The sequence below is a fragment of the Rosa rugosa genome, chromosome 1, assembly GCF_958449725.1.
Source record: "Rosa rugosa chromosome 1, drRosRugo1.1, whole genome shotgun sequence".
NCBI lineage: Eukaryota > Viridiplantae > Streptophyta > Magnoliopsida > Rosales > Rosaceae > Rosa > Rosa rugosa.
Genome location: NC_084820.1, coordinates 7533207 through 7545199, shown reverse-complemented (window position 1 = coordinate 7545199; position 11993 = coordinate 7533207). Strand labels below are relative to the sequence as shown.

At 37.8% G+C, this 11993-nt stretch overlaps 1 protein-coding gene across 1 annotated transcript; it reads left to right on the top strand.

Annotated features, from left to right (window-relative positions):
- Positions 1–8802: 8802 nt before the first annotated feature.
- Positions 8803–11770, top strand: LOC133714073 (uncharacterized). Its single transcript, XM_062140092.1, has 7 exons — positions 8803–9434; positions 9618–10137; positions 10257–10517; positions 10625–10716; positions 10818–10910; positions 11017–11099; positions 11309–11770. Exons 1-7 carry the CDS (start codon positions 8916–8918, stop codon positions 11490–11492), a joined length of 1752 nt encoding a protein of 583 aa, XP_061996076.1. The 5' UTR covers positions 8803–8915; the 3' UTR covers positions 11493–11770.
- The last annotated feature ends 223 nt before the right edge of the window (positions 11771–11993 follow it).

Sequence of the window (11993 nt, the reverse complement as noted above, 5' to 3'; positions counted from 1 at the left end):
ACATTGTTCAAAATCATGTAACAAATATTGTCAAAATAATAAATTACACCCAGTTTAACTGCAATTATGACTTATGACAATATTTATTGTGGTTATTGTAATTGAGTGGTCAAAGATGTAAATATCATATTCAATTCGGACAACTTTTATCAGATGAAAAACCTTGATTATCAAGTGGAGAACCTCCTTACGATACAACGTTCTTACATATCTTTTGGTCTAATTTTAATTTTACCATGTTCACAACACAAATGTTGTCAGAATCGTAGAATGGTTGATAATCTTGTAAATGATATAGTTTTTGAAGTAATTACTATAAATAGAACAAAAGTTACCGCTTTTACACCATTAGTTGTGGGTTGTGGTAAAATATGTATTCATTGAGTAATCATTTCATTAATGATAAAAACATAAAGATTTACCACTTTGGCAACAAATTTGTTGTCGCACTTGTTACATTGTCCATAAACTAGTACAATATTAGTTTAGGTGGAGTAATTACTACAAATAGAACAAAAGTTACTGCTTTTACATCAGTTGTTATGGGTTGTGGTAACATATGTAGTCATTGTAGTAATCATTTCATTAATGATAAAAACACAAAGATTTTCCACTCTGACAACAAATTGTTGTCATACTTGTTAAATTGTCTATAAATTACTAATGTTTAGGTGGAGTAATTACTACAAGGGCTAAATATTGGTTACTACCCTGTGGTTTAGGTCCAAAATCAATTCAGTACCTGGACTTCTAATTTCATCAAAAACACCCCTGTACTTGCAATTGTGATCTAATAGGTCCAATTCGTTAAAGTAAATTTTTTAATATGGAATGCTGTTACTCCCCCTGGCTACCACTATCCCAAGGAAGTATCTCAAGTCACTGAGGTCTTTCATCTCAAACTCTGAAGCTAACTGCTGCTGCAACTTCCTTTTTCTATTTCTGTTCTTTCTTTCTCTTTCTTTTCTTTCTGCATCCTTCGTACTGCTGCCACTCCCACTGACCATCTCTTCAAAATAACTATATTGCTACCCCTGAAGAGAAGGGTGAGTGGGGGCAAAATAGCAAGCGTCTTCGAACAAAGTGACATCCATCGTTACATAGAATTTTTTGGTAGGAGGGTGAAAACACTTATACCCCTTCTAATGGGTCCCAAACCTGACAAAAACACACTTCAAGGCACGAGGGTCTAGCTTCGAGCGTTGGTTCTTAGGAATATGAACAAAGGCAATGCACCCAAAGACTCGAGCAGGAAGATTATGAAAAGAAGGAAGAGATACATGGGACGAGAGAACCTCAAATGGAATCTTATTTTGAAGAACACTAGATGACATCCTATTGATAAGATGAGAGGCAGTGAGAACTGCTTCTCCCCACAAATACTTGGGCATATTTGTACTAAAGAGAAGCGAACGAGCAACTTCAAGGAGATGTCGATTCTTACGCTCAGAGACACCATTCTGTTCTGGGGTTTGAGAACATGTGGTTTGATGGATGATACCCTGTGTACAAAGATACTCCTGAAACTCATTGCTCATATATCCCCCCCCCCCCCATTGTCAGACCGAAAAAGTTTGATGTGACCATTGTACTGGGTATGAATCATATTTTGAAAATTTTTAAAAGCTGGGCACACAGTATCCTTGGACTTTAGTAAAGCAATCCAAGAAACACGAGTACAATCGTCAATAAAAGACACAAAATATCGCATACCAGAAGGAGTAGGATCCCGTACGAGGGTCCCCATAAATCAGAATGAATCAATTCAAAAGGCACAAGACTTTTATTTGAAACACTCAAAGGGTAGTTAACTCGATGGCTTTTGGCCAGTACACAAGTTTCACACTTAAAAGATGACTCTGAAATACCCAAAAACAAAGAGGGCATAGACTTTCTCATATTACTAAAGGAAGGATGACCAAGACGACGATGCCACAACCAGACTTCATTTAACCGCTGCTCAGAACTCGAAATCAAAGCTACTGGGACCTTCTTCCCTGGTGTTATCCCCGCATACATTCGATCCAGATGAAACAACCTCCCCCTCAAATCCCCTCGACCAATTATCTCCCTTGTCTGAAGATCCTGAAATACAACATACATGGGAAAAAATTAAGGTCACAGAGCACTGAGATTCAGTATTTAATTGGGGAACAGAGATTAAGTGATGTGACAAATCAGGAACATATAACACATTCCTAAGCTCTAAGTTTGGTGTGACTCTAACAGTTCCTATTCCTAAAACGGGAAAGGCTTCACCATTAGCATTAATAACTTTGGACACTGGTGGGGTAGAGAGAGAGAGGTAAAGAATGATTTATTGTAAGTCATATGATTAGATGCACCAGAATCAATAATCCAAGTATCTTCCCCAACAAAGTCAGAGACAAATAAAGCCTTACCAAACTTACCTCTTCCAACAAAAGAGACTGACGCATTACTTGGCTTCTGATCTTTTTCCTCCATACCCTGATAGTTCGGGTTTTGAATTAAATTTGCAGCAGTGGTACGACCCTGTTGGTTAGGTCCTGATTTATTCCAGGTATTTTGTTGATTTGGATACCCATTCAATCGATGACACTTAGTCCTCCAATGCCCATAATTCTTGCAGAAAGTACAGTACGGCCGTGTTCCTCCTTGAGAACTTGGTTGTGGTCGAAGTTGTTGGGATGGTGGTATATAATTCGACGGTGAAGGTTTTGTTTGGAATGTGAGACTTGATAACTCCGAATGAATTGCTTTGGTGCTATCAAGTTGAGCCTCATCTTTGCGTATATATGCAAAGGCATCCTCAAGGGTAGGTGGAGTTCCACGTCTGAGCAATTCACCCTTTGCACTACCATTCTTGTCATCGAGACCATGAAGAAAAATATGCAACCTCATTAGATCCTTTTCTTCATTGTGTAACTTGATGTCATCGGCATTCTTCATCTTGTTAGGGCGCCTTTGATTAATTTCCAACCATAAGCCTTTGAGGGCAGCATAGTATACTGCCACAGGCCGCCCATCCTGAGTCATCATGAACGCCTTGGTATGGAGCTCATGTATTTGAGCAAAATCTGAGTCATTCAGATACAATTGCTTCAGAGTACTCCAAATTTCTGCTGCAGTTTCACACCCAATAATCAATTGTACTACCTCATCCGTCATGGCCTTGTAGAGTACAGACATCACGGCACCATTGTGTGTTTCCCACTTTGCATATCCCACATCTTCTTCATTCGGTGCCTTAATCAATCCATTCACATATCCCATCATGTCCAGACCGCAAAGATGAGCGGTCATCATCTTCCTCCAAGTACGATAATTCATGCCATTCAGCTTGGCACCCCCAAATCCTCCTCCTGAGGATTCTTGATTCACAGATACCTCCACCTTCTGCACATAAGAAGTCACAATCTGCTTGGAACTTTCTTCTCCACCCATGATACTTGAGCTGCTACAATCTTCTCCCTTGATGTTGCGGAAGCAACGAACAAAAAAAAACAAGACCAAAAATCCAAGACCGGATACTTGGCTCTAATACCAAGTTGAAACTAAGAACCTCTAAAGAACAGGAAGCTTTAGAGAACAAGAAGCTTTTGAGGATGAATTCTCACACACTTTTCCAATCAACATACAAAGGCATATTTATACAACTTTATACAACCCTAAAACTGGGCTCACAAGGAAAGTAATCAAACACAATTACAATCCTGATTCTATACAACTAAAATAATTCTATTCCTAATAGTAATCCTAAAATATCTATGACTCACAACACAAGCTTACATAGCTACTGGTCTATAAAAGTATAATGACCTAACTAAATAGAAAGAAATTTTTTATTAGCTCTCGAATCTCTTCGTATAATTAAAAATCGAAAAAATAAAACATTGTAGATAAGGATGAGATAAACCAAATTAAGGAGAGGAAAAGGAGCGAAAATAGATACAAGGAGACACATAGTTTTTTTGTTGTTGTTGTTGCTTTGGTCTTATAAACCAGTTAAAAAAACTATATATTTTATCGCATTAGAAGGGGTAAAATGAGTCAAATAAATTATATTCTCTTATATGAAGGTTGTAATCTAAGACATAAGGGACTTTGTCAAGATGGTGAGCAAGGTCAATTGACCTTTCTAATGTCCATGTAGCTATGCCATTATGAAGAGCAATGCTTATATAAAGGCATCAGATACAAGAACAAAGGGATCTGAGCTTGTCTAAGTTCAAGATCAAGGCAAAGTCATCCAAACTATAGAGAGTTTGTGATAGTAGTGAGATCTTTACTTGAGAGATTAGTGAGAAGAAAATTCATGTTGAGAGATAAGAGTGTGTGTTACCACTTTAGTGAAGTTTAGTCACTAAAGTGAGATTGTTTTTTGTAATCTCATTATTTTACATAGTGGAAGAAAGTACTACTACTGCCCTGAGGACGTAGGCACATTTGCCGAACCTCGTCAAATATTGTGTCTTCCTTTATTTATCTGTTGCTATTTCCACAAATCACACGAAAGGTGGAAAAAGTTAGATTCTAAGCCCTTCTTTCCCAATTATAGATGTTGTTCACAATCAAAAACCTTCCCATCATATCAATACTACTAATATAGACTACCAATGTTATCAATTTGGTTTTGTACAATACAAAACTTGCCCCTGTACCAGCGGTGTGGTGGTAATCTGAAGTTGGATGAAAACTTTCTTTTTCTTTTTTGGTCAAAGTTAGCTGAAAACTGGGTGATCCTTTGTATTTTTGTTAGGTGACTTTGGTATATAATGTTAATCATATAATTTGGGTACATGCATCAAATTTGGTAGCATGTGATACTAAATGAACTTGGTTTTATAGCATAGATAGATTAATTAATTAAAATGATTAAATTCAATTTAACTCTCTGAACTTTAGGGCTAAAATCAGTCCGGTCCTTAAACTTTTTTTTTAATTACGTTGGTCCTTGTACTCTCAAATAACATCACCCGAGTCCAAAATTTGAATCGGCTGGGTCCAAAAATGACGTCACTTGCTGAATTGGAGCCAACATGGGCCACTTCAGCTTTTTAAACCCTGAAGGAGGGCAGAATGGACATTCTTACAATAATAATAAAAATAAAAATATAAAAAACTCAGAGAATGTCTTTGTGCAGCCAGAAATCGGAGAAATCTCTTCACGCTACCAAACCCATCCAATTCCCTTTCCTTCTTCTTCTTCCAACCCCAAACTCAAACCCAGTTGCTATCAAATTCAAATCCAAAACCCGAACTCAAATCCAGTTGCTATCAAATTCAAATCCACTGTCTTCAATCTCACCCTTCATGGCCATGAGCAGAGACTTAGAGCCCCAAAACCATCACATCCTCTAGTTTACAGAACTAAAACAGGCCTCAATTTCCAACTTCCGGATAAAAAATTCCAACTCTAATCCACCAGCTAGTAGCTAACATTCAAGGAAGCACAACCAAATCTATTGAGAATGATCAACTCCCAGAATCAAAATCTCTGTAGAAACCCATCATGCAGTAGCAACAAGATCCAGAACCCAAAAACAGAAGAGACTCAAAAATGGAAGAATTAACCAACTTTTGTTCACTGAAACAAGCAATTGGGGAGAAAGGCCCCAACTTTGACTCCCAAAAAACTTGAGATTGAGAAAACAAGGGAGACCTAGATGAGAAAACATGGAAAAATCAAGGAAGCAGAAAGAAAACTCACCGGCCAAGAAGATTGAAAAACAGAAAAAATTGAAAGAGACCTAGATGAGGAAATTGAGGAACTTGAACAACCCAGAAGAGAATGGCTAGAGATGAGTGTGGTGAAGAATCAAGGCAGCTCCGTCGCATCGATGCGTACTCTCTCTCCTTCCTCCATCACTTCTCGCTGCGCCACTTAGCGTTCCGCTGCTAGTTCTTCCACAGGATTTCGTCGCCGGCGGACTGCTGCATGGCTTGGAGGAGGGCGCAGGACTGGCGGAGGGTGTCGTTGGAGTGGAGGTCTGCTTGGATCTGAGTGAAGAGTATGTCCATTTCAGAATTCTGAAGGCTTGGTCCGATCCGATCGAGGAGGAGGACGAGGAGCGAGACGGCGTGGCGTTTTCTTCGTAGTCAGCGAAGCTGAAGAACTTGAGGGCTTGTTTCTGACTCCTCTTGGGCTTGGCGGAGGATGAGGGTTTTGATAGGGGTTTGAGAGTAGAGGTGGTAGAAGGGGTTTCAGCGTCATTAGAGTGGTCGCCGATATAGAGAAAAAGAAGAGGAACAGAGAGAGAGAGAGAGAGAGTATAGAGAAAAAATAAAAAATTATATCAAATGAGAAATGTCAATTCTGCCCTCCTTCAGGGTTTACAAATCTGAAGTGTGGGCCCCATGTCGGCTCCAACTCAGCAAGTGACATCTTTTTTTGGAACCCGAATTTAAATTTTGGACTTTGGTGATGTTCTTTGAGAGTACAAAAACCAACGTGATTAAAAAGAAAAGTTTAAATATCATACTGATTTTAGCCCTAAAGTTCAAGGGGTTAAACTGAATTTTTTCCTTAATTAAATGTAAGTAGACATATTGATTAATTGATAGACAAATATATGTGTTTATAGTGCCACCGTAAATTTCAGGTTAGTGCTTATTACTTGTCAAGTTTTATATATATATTTTTTTTAGATAGTGAAATCTACACTCTCATTTTCACATTCTGCACTCCCATTCATACTTTGAAACTTGAGTTTCTGAATTTTCCTTTAAGTAAATAACTGGCAGGACTCGCCCCAGATTTAATTTTGAAATCTGAGGTGGCCCTGCGGGCCCACCTTAGGAATAACTCTAACGAAAATTTGGCAAAGTCACCCCTAAGAATGGACTATCCAAAACCTATAGAAAAAATATTTACACTTCTAATATCAAACACCATCCTCAACTCCTGGAGCCACCCTGCTCCCAAAATCACGACAAACTTCACAATAGCCAACTGAACATCTGAAATTTAACATGTTCCAAATACACAAATATAACTCTCAAACTTTAAAACATTTGTCCAACAAGTTATCAGAGCAATAAAAAAAAATAAAAAAGGAAAGTGAAATCAAGATACACGTAGATTAAATAAGTATCCTACAAGATAAATTACAACAGCAGTTGATGCTATGCCCCGACTCCTACTATGTCAAACCAGCTAATTTGTAGACTGAGCATTTGAAACCGAAGGGCCCAGGGGAAACTAATTGAAAAAGGTTAGCGTGAGCAGACAAAAATAAATAATCGAAATAAAAGGAAAAATCGAGAACTTATCATTTTCCCACAGTATACATTTTAAAACCAATGCATGCAAGTTTTAAGAAAATATTTCGAATAAAAGTTAGTTCATGAAAACCGACTAGCCCTGCTAGTCACAAACAACAAAGTAAGAAAAACTGAAAACTAGTAAAGTAGAGTATGAGGGAAGAAGAAATCACCATAAAGTAAGTGAGGAGGAGCTTTTCAAGACTCGACTGCCACCCACGAATTATCGCGAGGAGAAGCTTGAATCTAGCTGGCAACTAAAATATAACAACTCATGTACGGTGCAGAAGAAAACATACGAAAACTGATATCAGTAAGGCTTCCCCAAAATCTTGCAATAAACAATAATCGCAATAAAGGCATGAGTATGGTTCCCAACCATACTCGGAAAATCTTAAGTAAGAAATCATGTTCGAAATTAAAGTAATTCATAAATTCAATTAATAAATACGTTTCGGAAAGTTCAATATCATTTAAATCCGTAAAGTAATTTCAATCTTGAAAGTCATGACAGAAATCAATCTTGAAATTCTGCAACCCAGACTGTATCGATGAAGAAACAAGAACGGAAGTCGAGACTGATTCGGGGTCATATTCAGTGTTGTTCTTTCTCCAGAGCATTTTTTGTTGTTCACTACATTCATTCTTCTTCTTCTTTTAAACTCTCTTATCCTCATCACAGTATAAGCAGAATGTAATGTGATGATTTGAGATAAATGATTACATGAATAATGTTACTGCCTTCTGTGATGATTTGAATAAATGAATACATGAAAAGGCAATATTTCAGTGGGGGTCGTCTAGAGTACCTTGATGTATGTCATATCTTTATTTTTTATTTTTTATTTTTACTTTTAATAAATTAGTATAGTGGAAACCTGTTGAACTGGTCAACAGGTTACTCAATTAAATATCGACATGTGTCATTTTTAAAAATAAAATTTACCATGTTAACAACACATCATTTCTTGACATGTAACATTGTTCAAAATCATGTAACAAATATTGTCAAAATAATAAATTACACCTAGTTGAACTGCAATTATGACTTATGACAACACTTATTGTGGTTACTGTAATTGAGTGGTCAAAGATGTAAATATCATATTCGGACAACTTTTATCGAATGAAAAACCTTGATTAGTTGATTATCAAGTGAAGAACCTCCTTACGATACAAAGTTCTTACATATATTTTGGTCTAATTTTAATTTTACCATGTTCACAACACAAAATATTGTCTGAATTGTAAAATGATTGAATTTTTTTGAAAATTCAATCTAACAGTAATGCTTATTTTTATTATTTTCAATTGCTGCATAAAACACACGAAGGTATTGGCATTTATGCTTTAACGCAGTGTCTACTGCTGCGTATGCTTTTATAGAACGAGTGAACGACCGTTATCCCGTGTGTATTTCTATTCTTATAGTAAATGAAAGTTCATTTAAATAAAAAATAAAATAAAAAAGGCACGAAAGGTAAGTCGGGGCGGTAACGTAAAATTTTTAATATGGAAAACAATTTAAAAACGAGGCGTTAGGCGTGATGAGATGAGAACACACTTAACCCGCCAAACCCCGTGATCAAAATAAACTCGTCTCAGTCTGAACCGCGAACCGGATCAACCAATCTAGGGTTTCTCTCCCAATTCCGCCCAAAATTGAAGGCATGGAAACCCCAAACCCCACCACCAGCACCACCGTGGACGACGCCGAGGCGAACATCGGCTTCTCAATCCTGATGCGCTTCTCTGACAGCCGTCGCGAAATCGACCTCGAAATCCGCAAGCTCATAGCCGTCATGTGCCAGGTATTCCGAGACCACAAGGCTCCTCCGACGCCGCTGGCCTACTTGGGCGCCACGTGCTCCTCTCTCGACCTGATCGCCGCTTCGAAGCCCCGACCTTCCGAAGACGTGCTCCACGCCCACATCACAATTCTGTCCATCGTCATCCCCAAAGTCCCGCCAGCATTTCTCATCAACAATCTCCAGTTGGTCTGCAATTCCTTAGCCCCAGCTCTCCGTTCTTCATCTCCAAGAGCAAGCTTCGACAGTGCCGCCTGCACAGGAGTTAAATGCATAGCTCAGTTGCTCATTAGCAGCGCTAACTGCGTCAACAACTGGTCACAAGTTTCGAAACCCTTCAGGTCCTTGTTCAGCTTCGCTTATGTCGTCTCCAGCATCGAGGTAGGTACATTACCTTTTCACTCTTTCGATATTGCTATGTATTCATAATAATTGAACTTTACCGCTAGCTGCTGCGGTTATGATCTTGAAACTGAGGATTTTTAGAGGTTTAGATGTAGTAGAGACTTGATAATTTAGTGAAATTGGAATATGGTGATGAATGCTAACGGGTCTTTCGAACAGCTAAGAGAACAAGCAGGTTTGTGTGTTCACGACACACTGCAAAGTTTTCGAGGAACTCCCCTGTTTGGCCCTGCAAGTAAAACCATTACTGACTTGTTAATGAAAAAGTATCTTCCGCCACGTGCGGAATCAAATACTGATGGAGTTAATAGAATCGAGCAACTCAAGCCCATACATACTTTGAATCTTGTGATGCTATGCCTTGGCGCTATGTCAACCGAGGACAGAACTGCTGTGCTCGTCTACTTTAAGGATCTCTTAGAACTGCACCTTACCTATGTTACAACACTCATCACAGATGCTCTGTACAGACTCTGCCTCCATCCATCATCACCAGATGTTGACCTCGAATTGTTGCTCGATCTAATATGCTCAATATGTCTTTCTGTCTCCCAACACAAGACGAATTTCATCATGAAAACTATAGCTGGTTTGCTCAATTTTGGAGTGCCTAAAGTCTATTCCCTGAACAAGCAAATCTGCAAAATTAAACTCCCTATTATGTTTGATGCACTCATTGGTATAGACTCTTGTTTTCCCTCAACTCTTCTCTTAACCAACTTTTATTGCATATAATACAGCTTTGAGTACGTTAGATACCGTCTCCTCTTAGTGACGTACTTTCTTTGCATTTGACAGTTTTACTCGAACAGTCTGACTTATGGAACGTCCAAGATGCAGCAAACGCTCTTATGCGTCTTGTTGCTTATATTGATGAAGGCATGATTAAACAGGGAGTTGACCGTGCTCTGATGAATGCAAATATGGATGATGGAAGCCAGTCTGAGCCAACTCTAATTGAAAAATTGTGTGCTACTTTTCCAAAGTTACTTTCTTATCGCTGCACTAATATCCGGCACCTTGTTTTTGAAATAGTCTCAACAATGTTCAATAAATTAGGTTAGTGTTTTCTGTCTCTCAGAAATTATGTTGTATAGTCACTTAAACTTTTTGTGCATTTGTTTTCTACATGTGATAGAAGAAGTGTAATAGCTGTTATCCTACAGGAGTACACTCTTCTTATTTGATGAGGGGTACAGTCAAGACCTTGGCAGACATGCAGATTTTGCCTGATAGAGAATTCCCTTTCAAGGAAGAGGTGCTTGTTTTTCCTATATTAGATTTTAATAGACAAGGATGCTACTATCATTTTGTTCATGACTTTAAGTTTTAATGACTCAAATCTGAACATTTTTTCAGGTTAAGCTTCTTCTAGAAATGGTTAGTGAGAAATGTGGGCTTGATGCTATTTCGGCCATTATCCCTCAAGAACACATGGAACTGCTTGCAGAGGTCTGTTGAGAGAAGTCTTGAAATAAGAATGATCATGGTGTTCACTATTTGGTTCTCATCTAAATTACCCTTTTTTTTTTTTTTTTTGTAATTGTGTTGAAAACAGATCAATCAACAACTGGGTTCTAAATCTGTGGATGCGAGTTCTCATGTATCCAAAGCAACTACATCTGGGAATAACTTATCTCAGTAAGTGTTTCATCCAATTTTGAAATAGATTAGCAGACTAGAAACAGCAGTCAATATTCTTCATACTCCCTCTTTCATGAGTGCTAACTTCATTTGCTCTTTGTGGTCGTGATTAATAACTAGTTGTCTAGACTGTTGAATTGAGTCATGTATTTTTCAATTGTATCTTGTTTCTGTTCGCATTAACACACTGTGTTTGTTACTACCAGGTCCAACTATATGGACAATTATCGTCGATACTACAATATGAAACGGAAATTGGCTGGTAAAGAGAGTTTGTCTGATCGCCAGTGGAGAGCAGTTTTGGATAGGCAGGCTAGGAGAGATGCCAAGCAGGCTATCAGTAAAGGGATATTAGGTGCAGCCAGGATGGCAAAGAAGCTTAAACTCTAACTAGATTAGAGCTTAAACTAGTTCGTACTTACCTAATTAGTTTGTTAACTTGCTTACGAAATATATATTATATCATTCAGTCAGTTATTTCTGTTAAATTGTTGGTACTGTATGGCTCCCCTACATTGTTCTGGTTATGTTGTTATTGGGGCTCCATTTATGGGCTAATATCTATTATACTCCGACTGAAAAATTGTGTGCCACACTATGGTGGTCTGTGACTGCTGTTTGGTTCTGATATTGCTTTATATCAGCTTTATATATTATGGTTTTCAATACACATACATGTATATTAAGAAATAAACATAAATTTTTTTATAATAGTATGAACATTACTAGATATATACTACATTAATAGTACATGTATTTTAAGTAACATAGTCACAGATGGTTAAATAACCTAGTTTTATTGAAAATGACTCAAACTTGATGTTATATATACAAAAGAAAGCTATAATTAGGACATGAGTACAAAGTTTACGACTATAAAATTGAAGAACC